The 24,386-nt window shown below is 35.9% G+C and overlaps 1 protein-coding gene across 2 annotated transcripts in view; it reads right to left on the reverse strand.

Annotated features, from left to right (window-relative positions):
• The window catches only part of XPO1 (exportin 1), a 48,204-nt gene that overhangs the window by 5,706 nt on the left and 18,112 nt on the right, over window positions 1-24,386 (reverse strand). For both annotated transcript variants that reach the window (XM_053589540.1, XM_053589541.1), the window contains 15 exons: window positions 12,812-12,873; window positions 12,554-12,598; window positions 11,139-11,320; window positions 9,677-9,725; window positions 9,480-9,599; window positions 8,250-8,378; window positions 7,471-7,629; window positions 6,421-6,618; window positions 4,734-4,872; window positions 4,373-4,554; window positions 4,132-4,288; window positions 3,886-4,049; window positions 3,494-3,628; window positions 3,016-3,199; window positions 1,245-1,351 (listed from right to left, as the gene is read on the reverse strand). In XM_053589540.1, the coding sequence (XP_053445515.1) occupies window positions 1,245-1,351; window positions 3,016-3,199; window positions 3,494-3,628; window positions 3,886-4,049; window positions 4,132-4,288; window positions 4,373-4,554; window positions 4,734-4,872; window positions 6,421-6,618; window positions 7,471-7,629; window positions 8,250-8,378; window positions 9,480-9,599; window positions 9,677-9,725; window positions 11,139-11,320; window positions 12,554-12,598; window positions 12,812-12,873 (2,012 nt within the window). The remainder of the gene's footprint in view (window positions 1-1,244; window positions 1,352-3,015; window positions 3,200-3,493; window positions 3,629-3,885; window positions 4,050-4,131; window positions 4,289-4,372; window positions 4,555-4,733; window positions 4,873-6,420; window positions 6,619-7,470; window positions 7,630-8,249; window positions 8,379-9,479; window positions 9,600-9,676; window positions 9,726-11,138; window positions 11,321-12,553; window positions 12,599-12,811; window positions 12,874-24,386) is intronic.

The following is a 24,386-nucleotide window of genomic DNA, read 5'->3' on the forward strand; positions in this document are numbered from 1 at the left end:
TTCATGAATCTAACTTCCTGCTCTTAACAGATTCTCTATTAAGATAAGAAATAAATACAATCACTGTTTCTATTAAGTAATGTTTAGTAGTAATAGTAGTATTGTTCCATACCGAACATGTTTATAAGGATCTGAGGAATAGACATAACATTATTTTCCAATTACCACTTGCTTGGTCTCTTCAAACTAGAAGACATTCTCCTTTCTATTCTTCATATTGACTAAAATTATTCTTTTCCTACTAACTGTATCTTGAGTTTTTTAAAAAAAAAAGAAAGAAACCTTTGAATGTACTTAAACAACACTTATTATTCCCACTGTGCTCCTGACATTTGCCTAGCTACTTATAAATTATAAACATCACAATTCCAAATTATCCTCCCTTCTACTTTAAAATTTTAAATACACTGTGATCACATAATACACATGTTCAAAACATTTCAACACTGGGCAGCGCCTGTGGCTCAAAGGGGTAGGGCGCTGATCCCATATGCTGGAGGTGGCAGGTTCAAACCCAGCCCCTGCCAAAAAAAAAACTGCAAAAAAAAAAAAAGTTGTTAAAACATTTCAACACTTAGGTTAGCCATCTTAAGAATTCTGTAAGAATGTCAAACGTTTCCTTAAAAATATTTCCTTATGAAGAAATGAAACTTCAAAGTAATGATATTAACAATGTATTTGTGTAGCACTATTCCAAACAGCAGTGATAACAGGATAGGATTTTGTTTATGTCCCAAGGCTCAAGTGAATAAAAAGATACAACAAAAATAAATTCACATCTTTCCAAGTTAAGGCATATCAACAAGCTCATTTTACTTTCTGAAAACCACTTCCCGTTCTAAGTCATTTAAGACTAAAAGGAATAAGAAAGCTAAAGAGGCTTTAAAAACCTTTAATGTACTCTTATTAGAAAGCGGAAAATGAATGACAGCTTTATACACTGTTCTAAAAATCCAGAGGACTACAAAAATTTTATCTGTACTCCCTCATCAAAGCCTTCCTACCTATCCATGGTAAGGTAAAATGACCCAATCTTCTTAGCTATCTTATTATATATACCACCATCCCCCACTGATTAACATCAATTTAGAATATTATATGTAAGTATTTTAACGTACAAGGATTACAATAAACAATCTGAAATATAGACATCTAAAATCACCTTTAGGTTAACAAAATGCTTTTATAAGCAGATATACCATATTCCAGAAAATGGAACATTTAAAAAAAAATGTGTCACATACCATCTGTGGATCATTGGACCGGCTCACCCAACCAGATATTAACTTTAAAGTTTCCCTTTTTACTGTTCGCATACTTCTAATCAATGGTTGCTTTGTAACCATCTCACCTAAAAAGAAGGAGAATCAAGTGTCATCTTACTTCACAACTAAAATTCAACAGTGCTAAATTAATGGTTCAGCTATAACTATTTCCAACCATGAAAATCATTAATGCCGGGGCGGCACCTGTGGCTCAGTGCGTAGGGCGCCGGCCCCATATGCCGAGGGTGGCGGGTTCAAACCCAGCCCCGGCCAAACTGCAACAAAAAAATAGCCGGGCGTTGTGGCGGGCGCCTGTAGTCCCAGCTGCTCGGGAGGCTGAGGCAAGAGAATCACGTAAGCCCAAGAGTTAGAGGTGGCTGTGAGCCGTGTGACGCCACCGCACTCTACCAAGGGCGGTACAATGAGACTCTGTCTCTACAAAAAAAAAAAAAAAAAGAAAAGAAAAGAAAATCATTAATGCCAAAAGTATACAGAATTTTTGGCAAAAGCAGCTTTCATGACTAAATTTAAAAAGGAAAGGGACGCTATGATGCCACAGGACTTTACCCGGGGCAACAAAGTGAGACTGTCTCAAAAAGGGAGCAGGGGTGGAAGGGACACACAATCATTAAAACATGTCTAGGGGACCAGGCGTGGTGGCTCACACCTACAATCCTAGCACTCTGGGAGGACAAGACCTGTGGATTGCTTGAGTTCAGGAGTTTGAGACCAGACTAAGCAAGAGTAAGACCCCATCTCTAAAAATACCCCCGGTGTTATGGCCGGTGCCTGCAGTCCCAGCTATTCAGAGATTGAGGCAAGAGGATCACTTGAGCCCAGGAGTGAGGCCATTGGCACTCTACTTGAGGGTGAAAGTGAGACTCTGTCTCAAAAACAAAACAAAAGAAGTCTAATATTATCTGGGACATAAAGGGTTGGTTTTCAATCTGTGAGAAATTCTGAATGCTTAAACCTAGAGCAGTAAAACTGTGGCCAAGTGAGGTGGCTCACACGTGTAATCCTAGCACTCCAGGAGGCCAAGCCATGTGGATTGCTTGAACTCAGGAGTTCGAGACCAGCCTGAGCAAAATTAGAGATCCCGTTTCCACTAAAAATAGGAAAACTAGCCAGGTATCACGGTGGGTGCCTACAGTCACAAGTACTGGAGAGGCTGAGGCAAGAGAAATGCCCAAGTCCAAGAGATTGAGGTTGCTGTGAGCTATGATGATGCCACAGCACTCTACCCAGGGCAACAATGTCTCCCCCATCCCCCAAAATTAAAAAACTCAATACTATGTAATATATACATGTAATGGAATTGAACTTGTACCCCTCTACATCTATTAAAATAAAAAAGGAAAAATCGAATGGAGAGGATAGCACCACCTAAATAAAAAAAACACATTAATAAAATGCATACAGAGAAGACTTGGATTCTACACCAAGTTAGTTCCGTAATCTTAGCCAAGTTATTTGATTTTTTCTTGGCCAAACTGTCCATCTTCTTAAGGTGGAGATTACATCAACAGTTCCCAAATGTTCTCAATTATCTTTCTGTACCACAAAACTAGTAACAGGGATCCAGGAGTATTAGGATTATCCTCAAAACATATTAAGAATTTTACATTCCTACGATGAATGTTTATAGAAACTCATAACTATACCAACTGATTTGTATTAGGCACAGTTCTTAACAATGAAGATGAAGAAATCATTTAGCAGCAATTTTTAAAAATTCAGAATCACCTACCATTAGCTTGAATAGCTGCAGAAATATTTTCACTGAGGCACTTGTAGACATTAAGCATATCTAAATAAATTCTTCCAAGCTGAATTACAAAGGGGTGTCCTACAGCTTTGCAGGCTCTCACATTTGTTTTCAATATGCTACCAAGCTGCTTGACTGTTTCAGGATCTTTCAGTATATCCACATTCTGTAATGGAAAAAAAAGCAAATTCCATTTATCAAATGAAGTTTATCTATGTAATAATAGAAATGAAAACCACTACATCTCTTTTACCCCAAAGCTACCTGTCTGTATCTAAGAACACTGTCATTTTAAAATCAAAACAATAAAAATATACTAAAGACAATTTTTTAAATGTGCAAACCCACACAAGCACTCATCAATTTTGCAAACATACCACAAGTACTAAATTTACTCTTTTCATAAACATCAGTTTTCTTCAACCCCATTGTAAGTTTAAGAAAAAGTAAAAAAACTTACTTTGGTTGCCTGCTGGATAATACTATCCCACACTTGATTTGGGAGTAGCATGTATTTTTCAATCAAGTGTTCTTGTACAGTCTGATCCGTCTGTGCACCAATCATGTATCCCACAGCTTCATAAAATGTATGAACCTATTTTAAAAAGCAGACAGTTTTCTTTTTACATATTATATATTCACACATCTCAATAAGAAAAACTACACAATTCACAAATGCATTAAAGCTCATTTGATTTGTTAGGAATAATTAATACAATGTAGCCCAATAGCCTAATAAATTTCTGGTCAAGTTTCTGCCTTGCTATGGAAACATAACTAGACCCACTGGTATTGAATCTAGCAGTGGCACTCTTTTAATGGTTATGAATAAATTCTGAGTGCTTTATATACCTGTTGAGGCTGAAGATCACAAATTATAGTGTTAATGTTGTTCAAAATCTCATCAATAAATGGCATTACTTCTCCAACTTGAACCTGAACAAAATGCCTGCGGCATTTTTGAGCTATTTTAATGAAAGTATCACAAGCCATGTCCTGAACTCCATCATGGGTCTCTAACAAAAAACAAAAACATTTGTCAATTTTGTTTTACAAAAAAATAAACAAAATAATAGTATATTAAATGAAGAGATTTACCATGCATGAATTCAAATAGCTTGTTGACTACAGTCTTCAAAAATTTCCAATGAGCTCGCAAAAACCTGGGATATTGACCTACTATGTACATGATATTAGATGCAATAATAGCTTTATTATCTTTGCCTCTTTTCTGTTCACATAATCCTAAAAGATCCTGAAAATTAAGACAAATATACGTAATTTACCTTAACAAAATACACTACTGATTGATTCTAGTTCTTACATATCCCCTGCATACCTTTATAACAGTAACAAGAAATCGTTTTTCATCCTCTTCATGCATTGCTCCACTAATGGAACCTATTGCCCAACACAAGGTATTCAAATTTTTCCACGACCATTCTGTACCATTCACTTGATTGTGAAGTTTCTCAGTCATTATTCTTTCTGTATCTACATAATCCAGATGAGTAAGATAAACTACAAAGAAAAAGAAAGTTCTGGAAGTCTTGAATGCAAAACTTAATGACTAAAATGATTTTTACTATGAAATCAACAGTACATTAATAAAGGCAGCTATTAAAAGATTCAGAAACCAGTTTGCCTCATTTCCTGAAAGTATTTCCACCACAAAATAGAAAACACTTTTATTAACTTACCTAATGTTTCTCGCATATTCTTATACAAATTTATGGAATCTGTATCCTTCATGAATTCTCTCACAACCTCTCCTTGATCATTTTCTACAACCAGTACTTCCTCTGGTTTAGCCATTCGACTAACCATCAATAAACGGACCTATTCAACAATAAACCGATCAAGGAAAATCCTTTAGATCACTGAAATCAACCTCATCAAATATAATAATTTACTGAGGGCATGTACTCAACATTATCCTACCAAACAAAAATTATTCTCTACAAAATGAAGAAAGAAAGAAAACATGTTATTTTTGAAAATTAATTCTGGGTGCAGTAGATCATGCTTGCGATTCTAGCATTTTGGGAGGCTGTGGTGGAAGGATTGCTTGAGGCCAGATGACCAGCCTCAGCAAAAGCTAGATCTCTCTCTCCTCAAAAACTTAAGAAACCAAGGGATAAGGATGGCTTGAGCCCAGGAGTTTGAGAGTTTACAGTGAGCTATGATGATGCCACTGCATTCTACCAGTGGTGACAGAAAAGACTGTCTATAATAATGGCTTTAAAATTTGTTTAGTCTTCTGCATTCAGTCTTTTTTTTTTTTTTTAAGACAGTCTCAAGCTGTCCCTGCAGCATCACGGTTCATAGCAACCTCAAACTCTGGACTTAAGCAATTCTCTTGCCTCCGCCTCCCAAGTAGCTGGGACTACAGGCGCATGCCACAACGCCCGGCTATTTTTTTGTTGCAGTTGTAGCTCAGTGGCTAGGGCACCAACCACATACAGCAGAGCTGGTGGGTTGGAATCCAGCCTGAGCCTGCCAAACAACAATGACAACTGCAACCAAAAAATAGCTGGGTGTTGTGATGGCTGCAACCAAGGCGCCTGTAGTCCCAGCTACTTGGGAGGTGAGGCAAGAGAATCACTTAAGCCCAAGAGTTGGAGGTTGCTGTGAGCTGTGACGTCATAGCACGCTACCCAGGGTAACAGCTGAAGACTCTGTCTTTAAAAAAAAAACATGTCTCTACAAAAAAAAAAAAAAAGAAAAAAAAAAACTTATTATATTTTAATGTGGAGGGGGGGGAAAAAACCTTTTGTCACAAAAGTTTCTGTATCATGTTCCCAGACTGATTCAGTACATTGGGTAATGAATAAATTTCCTTTTTTTTCTTGATGGAGTCTTGATTTGTCACAAAGGCTTGATTAAATGCAGCAGTGACATCATAGCTCACTGTAACCTCTTACTACTTAACTGGATTTAAGCCATCCTCCCATCTCAGATTCCACAGTATCTCAGACCACAGGTACATACCACCACATTGGACTAATTTTTTTATTTTTAGTAGAGATGGAGTCTCACTCTGTTGCTGAGACTGCTCTTGAACCCTAGAGTCAAGCAATTCTCTCAACCTGCCTCCTAAAGTGCTAAGATTAATAGGTGTGAGCCACCACACTCATCCTTGAATTTGAATATCTAACAGAATCATCACAGATGGATGCTGAGGCTGCTAGGACAAGAACAGACTCTTAGGAAACAAGGCTCTTAATTACCCAATTCCTTTCATGTTTTCAACATTCATGAAGCTGCTAGACTTTTTTGTAGTTCATTAATTTAGATGAACGCTAGCAAAAATATGAAGGTATTTACATTTAGCCCTCAAAACCATCCTAAGCAAAAAGAAGAGCACTCAACCAACCACTTTGTTACCTTGGATAATACAGGTAAATACAGCTGTCTTCTGGGAGGAACTTCAAAATGTTGACTTCCAGATAGCAATGGAGAGGCAGATGTAGAGAATGGGCTCTCTCTGTATAGTTCAGCTGCCAAATGATTCCAGTACTCAAGACAAATCTTAAAGATTTCAGTTTCTTCCACTTCTGACACCAATAACATATAATGAAGGGCCTACATGTAAGACCAGAAACTGTTAAAATAATTCTCAAACATTACTAGTCAACCTCAAACTGTCCTTCACTTGTTACCTTAACGGAAAATAAAAATTCATGTTTATATTCATCAACTATAACACCAACAATTGCAAGAAATACCTTGGGAGCAAAATGACCTTCCTCAAAAATCTCTTACACAGATACACATGTATGTATATACATACACATGTTTTTAAACTCAAGTCTCTAAAAAGGTAAAGGATTTAGGTCTTTGGTACCAACAGCCAAGAGGTAGAAAACAACCCAAATTTCCATCACAGATGAACACAAAAACAAATGGTGGTATATTCCTAACAATGGAATATAAGGGACAAAGTATTGATACAGAATACAACTCTGAGGAACCTGGAAAACATGGTAAGTGAATAAAGCCTGACACAAAAGGGCTAATATTGTAGAATTACATTTCTTTTTTTTTGTTTGTTTTAGCCAGGGCTGGGTTTGAACCCGCCACCTCTGGCATATGGGACCGGCACCCTACTCCTTGAGCCACAGGCGCCGCCCTAGAATTACATTTCTTAAAGATAAATTCATGCTATATAAATTATACTTCAATTTCTTTGAAAAAGATCTTTTGACTTCATCTCAGAAATGAATATGTTCATATACCTTTTAGTAATTTACTACAGAACACAAAAATCACAAAATGTGGCTTGTTACTCTAATTCAGAATAGTGAACATATTATTTATAATGCCCAGAGGAAGTAAGAAGGAATATCAAAAAGTACGTGCATTTTAGAAGGCACACTTTTTAAGAACTGTTTTTATTGTATAGAAAAGAATTTTAGAAGGCTCTACAAAGCCTACCTCCATGAGTGTTTCCCTGAGATTTAATCTTTTTTCTATAAGTTGACCATGTTCTTTAAGAAAGGTGCAGAGAAACAAACTGAGATTTTGAATAAAGTTCTGCTCATCATCTTTGCCATTTGAGTACGCAAGTCGAATATTGGTATTTAAAGGAAGCATCTGCAAGTTTAAAAGGCACTATTAGTTTGTATTTTATAAAGCCAACAACAAAAGGCACCCTTTAACTCTTAGGTCTGGTACACCTAATTCATCTACCTTGTACCTAGACTTTGACAATTTCTCAAAAAACATATTCCAAGTAGTAAAGCCTCTATTATATCCTTTGCATTCTTCCCTGTATCTGATGTTTACCTCCTCAGTGAAAATGAAAAAATATTTAATTCATTCAGATCACATATACAGTAATGTAGTATTGTAAATAATCTTACCACTTAATAAATAACTAATTACACTAGGGGTGGATAGAATTTCTTCAGACACACTGTTATAAGTATATCTCATAACAAATCCTCAGCTTCCAATTATCTGGTCAGAACTCTACAAAAACCAAGCTCCTAATTCTATAGAAACAAATTGCCAGGATAGTCCCAAAACCTTAACTTCAGGAAATTTTCAGAGTACTCATAAAAATTTCTAGCTTATTACACATATTATATAATAAATATAAATCACATTATATAGGTAATCTATGATATGCTGTTAAAATAGTTCAACTGGAATCTAGCATTTTCTAAAGCATTAAAATTGTTCGGTTTCTTTCAAGGTTGTGCTATATTTACCTGTTTTAGCTGCATCATTGTCAGTGTAAATAGCGTCACAAATTGTTCCTCATATTGGCTTACACTCACTCCAGCAATCTCAGTGAGGCACTTCAGAGAGACATTTCGAAACATTGGAACATTCAGGAACTAGGGGGCAGGGGGATGGCACATAAAATTAAATCACCTGAACACTTAAAATTCACAATTAAAAAAAAAAAAAAAGGATTAACAATCACGTGCATAGAATGAGTCCAAAATAGGTAAGTGGGAAATGTGTTTTTATTTTGCACATAATATTTTGAGGAAATTTCATTATCTACCTAACGTACAGTAAAGGCCCTAGGACAAAACTGTGCTTTGTTTTGCTATGTCCTCAGAGATCAGATCACCAAAGTTGCTGAATAACTTTCTGAGAATCTATTATATAACTTGCAGAGACATTACAATTTTAAAAGAACCCAGAACTTATGAATCCCTAGGATTTTAAGAGATGGCCAGTTAGTATTGATAAGGGTGTGGAAAAGTTGGCTTTTATATTCTATTGTTGAAAAGAGGTGTGCAAACAGCATACCATTTGTGGATAACAATTCAGCAGGCATTAAAACTTATAATTGTCAGGTTATTAGGTATGTTTGATTTTATCTATAAAAGTTTACATAAAGTAAACTTATGGACAACGTCCATTTATAGCCTCTGTATATGAGAATGTTCCTTAACAGTACTAACACCAAAAGTTTTTATATAACTTGCCTAGCTATAAAATGATGGCTCACAACATAGATCCACATTATAATGTTAGCAAACCCTAAAACTACAGTTAAAAACGTTAAGTAGTAATGGTTACTTTTATAAAGCCTCAATTAAATACATAATAATTAAGTACATCCATCAAGGTACTACAACCAATTGGTAACAGAGGATCTCTCTGGAGCAACAATTTAGGCATTACATGGTATACATTTTAAATTATCAAGGAAAATGTAGACTGCTTACAAATAATCACTTCACTTACCTCACTGTAACTTACTCAACTAAAAGGTTGTGATATAATAAAATCCTTTACACTTGCTCAAACTGAATTCATGAATATATGTGGCGTTAAGTGGCCAAATCATCAGATTTTAAAACTCATTTCGAATAATTAGCTAGAATAGTTCTTTCTTTGATTATGATTTTAAACACAAAAAGAACTTTCCCAATGAAATTCGTGTGGCTGTTCATTGATATACTGAAATGTATTCACTGTACCTTATAAATTAATGTGCTGATTAACTTGGTCTCAAAAATATATCCCAGTGGGATCCAGTTCAGAAATCTGAGCAAAGTTTCCAAGGTTGCATGTACAAGTGGAGCATTTTGAGAATTTTCCTATTAACAAAAACATAACTGTAAATAATTGTTTTCCCATAATTATTATTTTAAAAAATAAAATGAAAAGCACTTACCATCACAAACTGACACAGCTGAAATATTTGTGAGAACTCATTGCACATACTAAAAGACCAGATTTAAAAGACACAAAAATCACAATTATTTACATAATACAAGTGATTGACATATCAGCAATACTCATTAAAAGGTGAGTGACTTTTATTTAAACATACTTAAAATACCAATAACACCACTAAAAGCTACCCAACCATTAAAATTATAATTTTTTTTTTTTTTTTTTTGAGACAGAGTATTACTCTGTCACCCTGGATAGAGTAAAATGGCATGATAGGTCACAGCAACCTCAAATTCTTGGGTTTGAGCAATCCTCTTGCCTTACTCAGCCTCCCAAGTACCTGAGAGTACAGGTGTGCAACACCACATCTAGCTAGTTTTTCTACTTTTAGCAGAGGCAGGGTCTTGCTCTTTGTCAGTCTGGTCTCCAACTCCTTAGCTCACGCAATACACCCACCTCAGCCTTCCAGAGTGCTATGATTACAGACATGAGCTACCACTATGCCTGGCCTATAATCTCTCTCTTAAACTCACTTTTAAAATTAACTCAGTGGCTCAGTGAGTAGGGCGCCGGCCCCATATGCCAAGGGTGGGGGATTCAAACCCAGCCCGGGCCAAACTGCTACAGAAAAATAGCCAGGCGTTGTGGCGGGCGCCTGTAGTCCCAGCTGCTCGGGAGGCTGAGGCAAGAGAATCGCGTAAGCCCAAGAAGTTAGAGGTTGCTGTGAGCCGTGTGACATCATGCACTCTACCCGAGGGCGGTACAGTGAGACTCTTATCTCTACAAAAAAAAATAAATAAATAATAAAATAACTCTAAGAGCACATTTAATTTCTTAGGGCTTGTATGGTTTTTGTCATCCTTATTCATACTACTTCAATAATTTCAATCTAATGTGTTTAACAGAGACAGTTAAAACTCTCCAAAATAAAAGGCATTAGATACATCTAAATTCCTAACTGTACATTTACAACAAACCAGAGGAAAAATTATAAATTCTTGAGCTAGTTTGAATACATAAAGGTAAAATTTTGCAGTGTTCCTCAAGACTAGGACAAACAATTATTACTAAATGGAAGAAGCAACATCTACCTACAGTTTATCGTAGTTGTTTACTACTAAGACTAGCATGTTCCTAGCATTAACTATAGGGAACTGACAAGCAACAGGGATAATATAGTTGAACATTTGGACACAAATCATTCCCTTAGTACTTATGGAATATAATAGAAAGCCTCAAGAAGTTTGAAATAAACAATTCACATACTTTTCAACCCTCCATATTTAGACTATTAGGGCCATTGTAAGACTATTTCTTAAGCTGTGATCAAAAGCACATGTAATTTAACTTACTACTGTTGACACTTAACACATTTACTATTAAACTCCCAATCAGTGAAAGAGATTGAGATATTACATTAAAATTCTAATGTAATATTCTAAACTAAAATTATCACTTGCCTGTCTTTTAAATGTTTAGCTTTCACTTGGGTTATCTGTCCACTAGAGAAATCAAATACTTCTTCACTCAGGAGTTTAAGAATCACCATATTATTCTGACAAAGACTTTCACTGGTCCTACTCGCTCCAACAATATCACTGATAAAAGTTGGCCAATGTTTGGGCCATTCTTGTTTCAGTATCTAAAAGAAGACATGACATGTTAGTTTTCATTTCACATTTAAAAGGCAAATAAAACAACCTTCAAAAGTAATTGTGTAATAATAAAAACAGGAATAAACATTTATCATTTTTTATTTGGTCCCCACCTTATTAAAGTCCCATCCAATAGGGGAAGGGGATTATGGACTGTCTTGTTATTGCATGTCCCTGCCCTTGCCACCTTCCACTGGTTTGCTATTGTTAAGGCAGGAAATGTAATGCCCTCTTGTACCATACTAGGTAAAAAATAAAACACAGAAAAAGACCTCTGTAAACACAACATGACTCCTTTCAAAAAAGGTCTGTTCTGGCTCTATTGAATGTTCACATTAATATTTGCCTGACAGATATTTGTAAATTATTCTAGGAGATACAAAGATCTAACAATCAGTGATAAGCGGTGGTGGATTTAAATAGAGTGATTCTTACTGAATGAAATCTGGACCTTGAAATACAGCAGCATTTGGACATGTTAAGTTTAGAAAAAGAAGGCACTGCAACAAAGGATTGAATAATCTTTTACTAAAAGCCTGATGGGCTCCTTTATACATTTCTTGATTTATGGCATACAGTAGGGATTTCCCAAATATTCTCTAACAGCACCTGTTATCCTTCATTATACACTCCTCCCTTTCCCCCATTCAGGAGTAACAAGAGAAAGAGTGTATAAAAGCATAAAAGCCAATGTAATCAATGAACAAATGTTCTGGGAAACTCAGTGCTTCCAAAACTTAATTTAAATAAAAAAGCCTATTTCTTTTCACCTCATACATTAATGTTTTATGAAAATAAAACATTTAAAATGTTTAACATAAACATTAAATTCCAAATTTAGGCTATATGCAATGTGCACAAAAAGTCAAGTAAGTATGGAAATCAATAAGGATACAGAAATCAAAAGATTGGGATAAGTCATGCAAAAAGGAAATGTACAGAATTGGACAGGTGAAAAATATCTGAAAAAAATCCAATACAGAATGTAACCAACAATGGAGCCTATAAATGTTGGGTTTACATTTTATGATTCCTACCACACCAAATTAACAATTTCAAATACCAAACAGCAGGTTACCTACAATAGCTATTGTTAGTCACAACAACCATAAAATATTAGTTTACTATATTTGATAAAGCAGGTTTGACCATTTTGTTCAAATAATAAGCACATTTAAAGCATTTAATTCTGAGGAAAACAGTGGGCTATTAAAGTTTACCTGAACAAGTATCATGTTCAATTTCCCAATATACACCTTTTCTTTCTAAGGAGAAAAAAAATAAGATTAAACAAGGGCCTAAAGTAAGTATAATAAAATAATAAAATAGACAATCCTCTTGAGAAACAAATGATTATAGCTCTACTGTAAATGATTGCACATACATGTTTGTGGGTCTTTGATAGAAGCTGTTTATAGTAAGACCCAATATTTAAATGATTTTATATTCTCACAGTAATCTCCCAAAAAACCTCTTACCTCCACACATGTTGGGTCAGATGACGTCTTGATAATGAGGCCAACAACGTATTTTTTTATTCCTGTTAAGAAAAATTGCAAATAATGGATTAAAAAATGTTGAATACTTTATAGAGAATACTAATAAATCTTCAGAACCAAGGACTGGAAGAGGACAAGGTAAAACCAGGTAATACACTAACCCCATCACCAAGCTCATTAATATCCATCTATGATTTTAAAAACATACCACAAAAGACCAGTATGAATTGTTCACTTAAATAAGCATCTATTGATTGATTGTTATGAATTAAAAATTTGCTATCATTTTCCTATTTAATTTTTAACATTAAGCTAATACTGGAAATATAATTTTATCCACCACCCCACAAACATACACACATAATGTAGGAAAGTAAGGTTAAGAGGAAGGTTTTATGTTTTTATTTATTTTATTATTTTATTTTTTTGCAGTTTTTGGCCGGGGCCGGGTTTGAACCCGCCACCTCCAGTATATGGGGCTGGCGCCCTACTCCTTGAGCCACAGGCACTGCCCGGAAGGTTTTATTTCTAACACTCCTAATGCCCTTCATTAAGGACACTTCAATGGTACAAGCCACTCTGTGATTTTAATCTGTTCAGAATTTGCTAAGCATCTACTATCTGAAATCATAGACATCAACTGTTACAAAATGTTTAATTTTTAGAAAAACTGTTAGAAAAAAATTACTGTGGTGCAACTGTATCAACACACCCAGAGAAACTGAGACAGCAGCCTCAACTAAACTATTATTATATTTCCTACTATGTAGAACTAGGGACAATCAATACTGTTATATCTGTTCAATTTAAGCTTTTCAACCAATGGGTTTAATCATGATGATTTTTAGTTTGCAGAGGTTTCTGAATTTTGGAAAAGCATGTAAGGATTTGGAGTTTGTCCCAAGCCCCATCTAACAAATCTGAAATGCCATAACTCAAATTTTCATTGAGAGGGAAATTGGTAAAGGAATTTCCCCATTATGAATGGCAGGAAAGCCAACTTAAAGGCAACAAAAATGCTTATGTGACTATAAAAATACCTTAATATAGTAATCTTCACAAGCTAAGTATGAAGTTGCTCTTCCTTCACTGGCAATTTAAAATATAATTTTTATTACTATGTATGATTAAACTGGCCACTTTTTCCCAATGTCCCAAATAAAAACAAAACAAATTTTTAAAAAACACTAAATATGAAAAAACTTTCTTAATTGCAGAAAAATGTTATTAATAGAGCCACATAATGAGGGTTATTTATCCAATAAAAATTTAACGGTAACTATCAATATGAATGGTAACTTCATGCTACAAACATGTATAATGAAAGTGTGAATGAAAAATACCTTGTTTACATAAAGAAGCAAGACAAAAAGACAGGCAAAGCCCACAGTAATAACTGCTGCAGAGAAGAATCATCAATGAAGGCTAAAGACAATGGGCAAACATTTGAAAAAGAATGGACTATGTACAAAAATCCCAAATTATCTTCCCAAGATATGTATCAATTACAAAGGGAAACATAATGATTTTGTAAACTGAAAACAAGTAGTCACCATCAAAACAAGGAACTAATTAATAAAAAGTTCCTCATAAATGACCAAACTGAAACATATTCTACAAAACAACAAAGAACTTACAAAAATCGTCAAAGACATGAAAATAAAGAATTATAAACTGCCACAAATTAGAAGATTAATGAGATACAACTACATGTAAGGTAGTACAGAAAAAGAGCATTACGGGTAAAACTTATGAAATTTGAAATAAAGTCTATAGTTAACAGTCGTGAACTCACACTGTTTCTTTCTTTTTGATAACTGTACCTTGGCTGTAAGTTGTTGATACTAGGATAAACTTTTAAGGGCATAAGGAAACTCTGTGTACTCTTTCAAAATATCAAAAGATACTATGTGGATGCAAAAAAGCATGGTGTAGTTTTAATACAAAATTTTTAAGCAAAAAAAAGAATGAATTTTATTTTAAAATAACATGAAGTTATAACAATTGCTTTGGGTAATTCATGCCATGATCTCACTCCTACAGTAAAAACTATTACAACTTTCTTTCTTTTTTTTTTTTTGAGACACAGGCTCACTTTGTCACCCTCAGTTGAGTGCTGAGGTGTCATGGCTCATGGCAACCTCAGACTCCTGAGCCTCAACCTCCCTAGTAGCTGGGACTACAGGCAGCCACCATAATGCCCACCTATTTCTAAAGCTGGAGACTTGCTCTGAGCTGGAACTCCTGGGCGCAGGCAATCCACCAGCCTCAGCCTCCCAGAGCGCTATGTGATTAGAGGCATGAGCCACCATGCCCAGCCCTACAAATTACTTTCTATGTATCCCTAGTGCCCATTAAAACTAATAAAAAATAGGCTGGGCACCCGTAACTCAATGGTTAGAACACTGGGCTCTGTGCACCAGGGGTGGTGGGTTCAAACCTGGCCAAGGCCTGGTAAACAAATGAACAACAACAACAATAAAAAATAATTCCAGTTGTATTGACTCTTCTGTTCTTTACAGGTAAATTGATAGTAATTTACTATCAATAAAACCCTTACAAAAGAAAAGAGTGATTCTAAAAAATGGATTAAGTATCCCAGTGAAATCTCTTAACACAAGCATCATGTTTAATTTTTTAAAAGTACAGCTTATTTTCTGAATAAATTACTGATAATACAATATTACAAAAGATCTAGTAGTTTTTTCCTAAATATTCCGTAAGGATCAAAGCAATCTCTAAAAGTAATACTGCAGTCTCTACTAATAATTTAGAGCTTTTCTTAGCCAGGAAGAATAAGAAAATAGGATCAAAAACTGCTCTTCAATTTCAATTACCAAATTTAACCAATTAAAATATCTTTTCCCTTTTTTCAGAGGCTTCTGAAATTCACTTGTAGTGGGGCACAATGGCTCATGCCTTTAATCCCAGGACTTTCAAAGGCCAAACTGGGAGGATTGCTAAGACCTGCAGTTCAACAGCCCAGCAACACAGACAGACCCTATCTCTACACCCCTCCACACCACCCCAACACACATACCCAAAAAAGCCTGGCATAGTAGCACACGCCTATAGTCTCATCTACTCAGGACTGCTATAAGCCCAGAAGTCTTAGGTTGCAGTAAGCTATGACCATTCCACTGTACTACAGCCTGGGCAACCACAGAAGATCCTGTCAATCAATAATCAGATTTATTTGCAGATGGGACAAAGGATAAAAGATGAAAACTGGGAGGGAAAATGAAATAGCTAGTCAAAAACCAAAAGGTTTCTTGCAGTCAAAGTGTCTCAACTTAATGCCACTCTACAGTAAGCATTTCTGACGTTTCAGACCACTGAAGCTATACATAAAAACCACAACTTTTTAATCAAGTACTGCTCCGCACAGACATGTCTACATAGACTGACTGTTAAATGCACAACTTAATCAAGCATACCTATTCGTTTCCCAAATCCCTTTCTCTTGATTTTACCCCAAACTTAAAAAGTAAAAGCAGCTTGATTAAGAATTAACTATGCAATAAGTCAACTGCACTCAAAAAAAACAAAACAGCAACGGTATAATACATATCAAAGTAGAAAATCCAAATGTTTACAAGTACCAGAAAACATATCAGCTTGTGAGATTTAATAGAAAATGTCCTAAAATCTTAGTATTTTGGTCAATTATTCATAAAGTATAAGTGAAACTGGGATATTTCTTCCAGCAGGTTTCTAAGCTGTTCCTTGGAAAGCTTCATATAAAATGTAAGGAAAATGTGACATAAAAAAAATAAAAAATATTTCAATGACAGATTCTCATTGAAATGTGTATCTTTGTCAAGTGCCAGTATCTTTCAGTGGTTGCTGTGTCATAGGGATCCTATGTGGCCCTGGGGTTGAGTGCCATAGCATCATAGCTCACAGCAACTTCAAATTCTTGGGCTCTAGGGATCCTGTTGCTTCAGCCTCTCAAGTAACTGGGACTACCGGCACCCCCACAATGCCCAGCTATTTTTAGAGACAGGGTCTTTGCTCTTACTAGGGTGGTCTCAAACTTCTTAACTCAAGCAATCTGTCTGCCTCAGTTACCCAGAGTGCTAGGATTACAGGCACTGAGTCATGGTGCGCAGCCTTTCATCAGGGATTTTTCTTTTCTATTTTTTTTTTTTATTAAATCATAGCTGTGTACATTAATGCAATCATGGGGTAAAATGTGCTGGTTTTATATACAACTTGAAATATTTTTCATCAAACTAGTCAACATAGCCTTCATGGCATTTTCTTAGTCATCAGGATTTTCAATGGATTCATGCACTGACTTAGTATTCTTATAACCATAGTCACCGAAATCCTATTTTGATTAACATCAAGAAAATTTGGGTGGGACTCCCTGGCTGCTAACTGTAATCCTAGTACTTTGGGAGGCTGAGGCGAGAGATCACTTGATGCCAGGAATTTGAGACCAGCCTGAGCAAGACCCCATCTCTAACAAAATATATAGAAAAACTGAGCCAGGCAAGGTGGCACACACCTGTAGTCCTAGATACTCAGGAGACTGACTGAGACAAGAGAAGCACTTGAGCCCAGGAGTTTGAGGTTGCTGTGAGCTAAGATGATCCCACTGCACTCTAGCCTGGGCAACAGAGAGAGCTACTCTAGTCTCCAGGGTGAAGAAAGAAATCCTCCAACATTGGTATACTCAACATTCTTATTGCTTTTGGGGGAAGTTATTTATTTTAAAAAACGGCCATACAAAATTTATTTGATGCATGATGTACAACTGTGAAAATCCCTTAAGTCACTCACAGGAAGGCAGCCATGACATGTAAATTTTCTAAACCCAAGGTTTAAGCATGTGTCTTTTATAATGCAACTATTTCTCAATGTCAAGAAAAATTTCAAAAAGAAACACGGCAATGTCAAATGCTCATTATAAACTTGTACTTGGATATTATCAACTTTAATAAGCTAAAGAGATGAGAAATCAGAAATGAGATAAATATATCCCATGTCTTACAAGATACATAAATTGCAAGTTATTTAAAGAGTAATAATAACCTTATCCCTCCAAAATACCTTGTACATAATGGATATTTATAATGACTTGGTAAAAGATATGCATTACCGAACCAAGTTTATGTATGATTCCCGAAAACTCTTTAAAATATTGAAATCAAATCAATACCAATAGTGCCATATTCCCATGAAAGCAAAATTCTTAAGTCATTTAGTCAGTGGTTAACTTTTTAACCAAATACAAGATTCAACCTATTAAGAGAAAAATGCATTCCGGATTAAGTTTTTATAAAAGCATTGAGTTAAAAAAGCTACACATTTCAATTTCTCTCCTTCACAGTAGCTAACTTTCATTTACAGGTTGAGCATCCCAAGTATGAAATTTAAAATGCTCCAGAATCTGAAATTTTTTGAGACCCAACCTGACATTCAAAGAAAATGCTCATTGGAGCATTTCAGATTTCAGATGCAAATATTCCAAAATCCAAAATAGCACAAAATCTGAGACACATGTGGTCCCATTGGACAAATGGGGCACTCAACCTGTACCACAGAAAACAGAAAGCTTTAACACAAAATAACAAATGTAAACTACAAATGGGGGTGGGGGTGTGAATCCAGTGCAAACCACTCTGACACACTTCAAGATTTCACTTTAAACGTGTGTTTACTCCATAAGCTATGAAAATGGAAATCTGGCACATTCTTACATCAACACCATAGAAAACTGAAATGTTTGCTACAAACATTATTCACTTATACCACACCAAGATTATTCTTCAGAAAGATGGACACTAAAATATAATTATCTGTTCTCTTTTACGAAATAATGCAGAATATTATTCCTACCCTTCACTCAATGAAACAGTTCTGAGAACAAAGAGCCAAATAGTTAGGGGAACAAAGAGCCAAATAGAAGATAGAGCTACAGACAATTCCAACACAGGAGTTCTAAACCTAGGTTTCCCATAATTAGGGTACAATGAAAACTTATACCTGCATATTTAGTTATTTTAAGAGAACTAGATCTAAAACATTCTGAAATGGAGGTGCAGAACCTTATATATTATTAAATAAGAACTCAGAGATGGGAGCAATTAAAATTTATAGCAGCATTACTCATGAGAACCAAAAGGTGAAAATAACCCAAATGTCCATGACCAGATGAAAACATAAACAAAATGTGATTTATATGTACAATGGGATATTATCCAGCCTTTAGAAAGGGAACTGAGATTTTGATACATGGTATGTGACATGTGTGGACCTTCAAAACACATACTAAGTCAAATAAGCCAGACCTGAGGACAAATACTACATGATACCATTTACATAAGGTACCCAGAATAGACAAATTTACAGAGACAGGATGTAGAGCAGTGATTACTCAGCATTGGGGGTAGAGTGATGAGGATTTATTGTTTAATCAATATATACTATTAATTCAGGCTGATGAAAAAAATTCTGGAGATAAACACAGTAATTCATAATATTATCAATGTACTTTAAAAATGTACTTAATCGTCACTAAATTATACATTTATAAAAACTCAAAATGGTAAATACTGTTGCATATGTAAGTACATTATGACGACAAATATAATTTTGCTAAAGATCCAGTATTTTTTTTCAACAGAATACCAAAAATATTTGTATGACCTATTAGATGCACATGCCACCACCTTTAAAGTCTGTCTACAGGTGGCTTCTGTCTTCTGTTGCTATAAGGATGCAAGCTAAGTACTATTAGGTCTCAAGTATAGATCTCTTCTGGAAGTTTTCACATAATCAAGGTATTTGGGAGGGACCAAACTGTTAAGTTAACCAGAAGTTAGTAAATAGAAGTGGTAGAAAAATCATTCCTATCCCTGGACTTAATATTTAAAAGTTTTACATTTAAAAAGCCACCATTACAAAAATAAAAAAGCAGCTGAGCAGTGGCTCACGACTGAAATCTTAACAACTCACAGAACTGAGGAGGATTCACTTGAGCTCACAGGCTTAAGGCTACGTGAGCTATGATCTTGTAACCCAACGTGAGCATCAGAGAAAGATCCTAACTCTCTAAAAAAAAAAAAAAAAAGAGGCCAGGTGCAGTAATCCCAGCACTCTGGGAGTCAGAGGTGGGTGGATTGTCTGAGCTCACAGATTCCAGGACCAACCAGAGCAGAGCCTTGTCTCTCAAAATAGCCAGGCGTCATGGTGGGCACCTGTAAGTCCCAGCTATTCAGGAAGCTGAGATGAGAGAACTGCTTGCTTAAGCCCAAGAGTTTGAGGTTGCTGTGAGCTATGACGCCAGAGCATTCTACTGAGAGAGACAAAGTGAAGACTTTCTGACTGAATAAATATATAAATAAATGAAAAGCCACATAGAGAAAATACTTGTAAAACACATACAGGGTGCTCATAAAGTTCATGTGCAATTTACAACGTAAACCTACTTTAAATTGCACCCTAACTTTATGGACACTCTGTATTTGACACAGTAATTATATCTAGAACCCAAAGAACACTTAGCCCTCCAAAAACTGGAGAAAACAGCTGAACAGATCCTTCACCAACATGTACTGGTATGGCAAAGAACATGTAGTGGTGATGTAAAATGATGCAGAACAGCATTATTCCTTTGGGAAACAGAAATTAAAACCAAAATGAGATACTATATACTCGAGTGACTAGAATTAAAAACACTGACCATACTAAGTGTTGGCCAGGATATGAAACATAGCAATATGCTCCTGGTGAGATGGTAAAATGATACAAACATTTTTGGAAAAAAGTTGGGCAGATGAGTAAACATCAGAACATATATTTAATTCACCTGTTCCTGGCAGCGCCCATAAGCTCAGTGGGTAGGGCACCAGCCACACACCAAGGCTGGCAGGTTCGAACCCAGCCCAGGCCAGCTAAAACAACTGCAACAACAACAAAAAAAAAGCCAGGCATCATGGCAGGGGCCTGGATCCCAGCTACTTGGGAGGCTAAGGCAAGAGGACTGATTTAAGTCCAGAGAATTGCTTAAGCCCAAGAGTTTGAGGTTGCTGTGAGTGACACCATGGCACTCAACGGAGGGCAACATACTGAAACTCTGTCTCAAAAAATAATAATAATAATCCACCTGTTCCTCTCTTACTTAGGTAATCAAATGAGTGACAGCAAGCACAAGGGAGCAGTTAAGGATAAGTAATCACAAAGAGACAGATCTTTATTGTACAGTAATAGTTTCATGGATGCATGCAAAAAAGAGAACTTAGCAAATTGTACACTTTAACATATTCAAGTAATTACATGTGTCAATTATACCTTACAAAGCTTAAAAAAGCAAATGCAAAAAAATTTAAAAGGCCAATGTCAAAAGCAACCCATTAAATAACCGACCTTTAGTACAACGGGAAATTTTAAGGAGTGACCAATTAGCACTGTTTTTAGTATTATCTGACTTGGCTAAACACAGTGGCTCATACTTATAATTCTAGCCCTCTAGAAGGCCAAGGCGGAAGGATCTCTTGACCTCAGTTTGAGAGCAACATGAGCAAGAACAATATTGTCTAATAGAAAAATTAGTCACGCATTGTGGTGGGCACCTGTAGTCCCAGCTACACAGGAAGGAAGCTGAGGCAGAAGGATCGCTTGAACGCAGGAGTTTGAGGTTGCTGTGAGCTAGGCAGATGCCACTGCACTCTAGACTGGGCAACAGAGTAAGACTCTGTCTCAAAAAAAAAAGTATCACACTCCATGATAAATAAACTGTAAAGGACATACAAAAGTAGCTGTTACTACAGTTAGGAAGCTATTGCAGATACTTGAGAAAAATTTGAGACTAGTAATATGGTTATTTTGTGAAATGCAGGTATTTCATTAAAAAGGGTGGCAACATACATGCTGTCTGTATTCAACACATAGAAGCACAGGGTCTTTATGCATAAACTCTAACTCCCAAAACCTTCCAATACAAACCAAAAATTCAAAGAGGTAAAATAACTGGTAATAAATGTACATGTGTCTCACAAAGGAGAATACTAAGTCAACTTCCTAAATTAAGATGTGCACCTGTATACACCAGTGAAATCTGGACTTAAACGGAGAAAAAAAAAACCTGACATGCACCTGTATAACTAAGAAAAAAAAAAAATTTTTTTTTTTTTTTTTTTTTTTTTGAGACAGAGCCTCACTATGTTACCCTCAGTAGAGTGCTATGGCGTCAGTGCTCACAGCAACCTCAAACTCTTGGGTTTAAGTGATTCTCCTGCCTCAGTCTCCCAAGTAGCTGGGACTACAGACACCCACCACAATGCCCACCTATTTTTTGTTACAGTGATCATTGTTGTTTTAGCTGGCCCAGGCTGGGTTCAAACCTGCCAGCCTCAGTGTATATGGCTGGTGCCATAAACACTGTGCTATATAGGTACCAAGCCACAACTAAGAAATTTTAATGGACCAACTACTTTTTTTTTTTTTTCTTTGAGCCAAAGGCTTGCTCTCTGTCACCCTGGTTAGAGCAGTGGCTACCTCACTGCTCACTGCAACCCGCAACTCTTGGGTTCAAGTGATCTTCCTACATCAGCCTCCTAGGTAGCAGGGGGTTACAGATGCATACCCCCACACCTAACTTTTTTTTGTAGAGATTGGATGGGGTGGGGGGGCCTTGCTCAGGCTCGTCTTGAACTCCTGACTTCAAATGATCCTCTAACTTTGACCTCCCAAAATCCTAGGATTCAGGAATGAGCCAAACCTTGGGCCTAACTACTTTCAATTATCTAAAATTCCAAAAATGTTCCAAACTTCCAATTATAATCTTATCATTTCAAACTATTTTAGTTCATAAATCCACCACTTCTCTCTTCAATGTCAACAAGTTTACCACATACATTAACAGATTAAACCATGATGACTTTGGTTTAAATAAAAAGTATTTTATTCTTCCCCCAGAGAGAAACAAAGGAGGCGTTTGCCCTTTTCTTTAACATTTGAATTTTCTAAGTGCCATTTTTAAAAAGTGAGTAGAGATGATATGCATCATGACTCTGATGTGCAGCTAAGATAGATTCAACACCACTGACAATCCTAGAATACCTTTAAGGTTTCAGTGAATTTGACAACCCTTACTTATTGGAAATTATTCCACATATCAAAATTTCAACTTCCTTAAAGTCTAAAGTATTTACCATCTTTAACCTATAAATTAACCTTAGATATTAATTATAAATATGTATTATACAAATACCAGAAAAAAACATTTTGAAAATCTTAATGCTCTTAAAACAGAGGAATGAATTAAACTGGAGGACACAAAGTCAGTGTCTAACTCTAACAATCCACTAACTGAATTACACATTTAATACCTATAAACCAAGCAATAAGAATGCAACAAAGACATACTCTGATGCCCAATATTATGGAGATTATAGTTTAAAGGATGGGGGGGAAAGAGTGAGAAAACAGCCGAGTGATTTAGGGGAGGGAGAGCAAAACAACATTAAAAAACATACCAAACAGACAAATATTTCTAGTCTAAACCTAAATGAGAACCAGGGCAATGTAGCAAATGTATACAACATAAATCTAAACTTATATAAATGTTAATGTTCTTTTCTTTTGTTATTAAAATATATTTTTTAAAACCACATTTTCTTACTTGATTATCTATGTACATCTTTTGCTCCTTGAAATTTCATTTTCTTTGATCCACTGATACAGGATACACTAACACATAACACACAGCAAGAAGACATCTAACTCAGTCAATAATTATCAAATTTTCTTGGCAAAGAACTTTTGACAAAAGGTCCAAACTGAAAATACCATTACTTTAAATAGAGTGAGGAAAAATTAACATATGCTATGGACGCGAAACGAAAAACAGGTAACAGAAATGCTAGATTGGAAAAATTGCAGAAGTCCAATTTTGGCAAGCTGTTCATGCAGCCAAACCTACCCTTTCTTTAATACATACTACTTCTTTCCATTTGTATAGATGAAACTTGCCTAAAGAGCTCAATTTGGTCATCATTCTGTTCTTTTAAACCATGAAGCTCTCATTATATGTACTATATTAATGCAGACACATCCATGTTGAATCTCCCCAATTATGGCACTTTGATGTAAAGGTGTACTTATATAATTTTAATACCTAATAGTACTTCGTACAAAGCAGATGTACAAAGTATGTCCCGAGTAAACAAATACATATGGTAGGAAGTCCAACAAAAATAGCTTTAGCTAGTAAGAAGAGAAGATACCTTTAGGGCAGCAACTATGGTTCAGTGGGTAGGGCACAGCCCCATATACAAAGGGTAGCAGATTCATACCCAGCCCCAGCCAAACAGCAACAAAAAATAGCTGGACGTTGTGGCAGGTGCCTGTAGTCCCAGCTACTCGGGAGGCTGAGGCAAGAGAATCGCCTAGCCTAAGCCCAGGAGTTGGAGGTTGCTGTGAGCTATGACGTCACAGCACTCTACCGAGGGTGATAAAATGAGACTCTGTCTCTAAAAAAAACAATAGAGAGAGAGAGAGAGAGAAAATACCTTTAAAGGACAAGACAATTAGGCTCAGCGCC

This window comes from Nycticebus coucang, chromosome 4 (assembly GCF_027406575.1).
Source record: "Nycticebus coucang isolate mNycCou1 chromosome 4, mNycCou1.pri, whole genome shotgun sequence".
Taxonomy (NCBI): domain Eukaryota; kingdom Metazoa; phylum Chordata; class Mammalia; order Primates; family Lorisidae; genus Nycticebus; species Nycticebus coucang.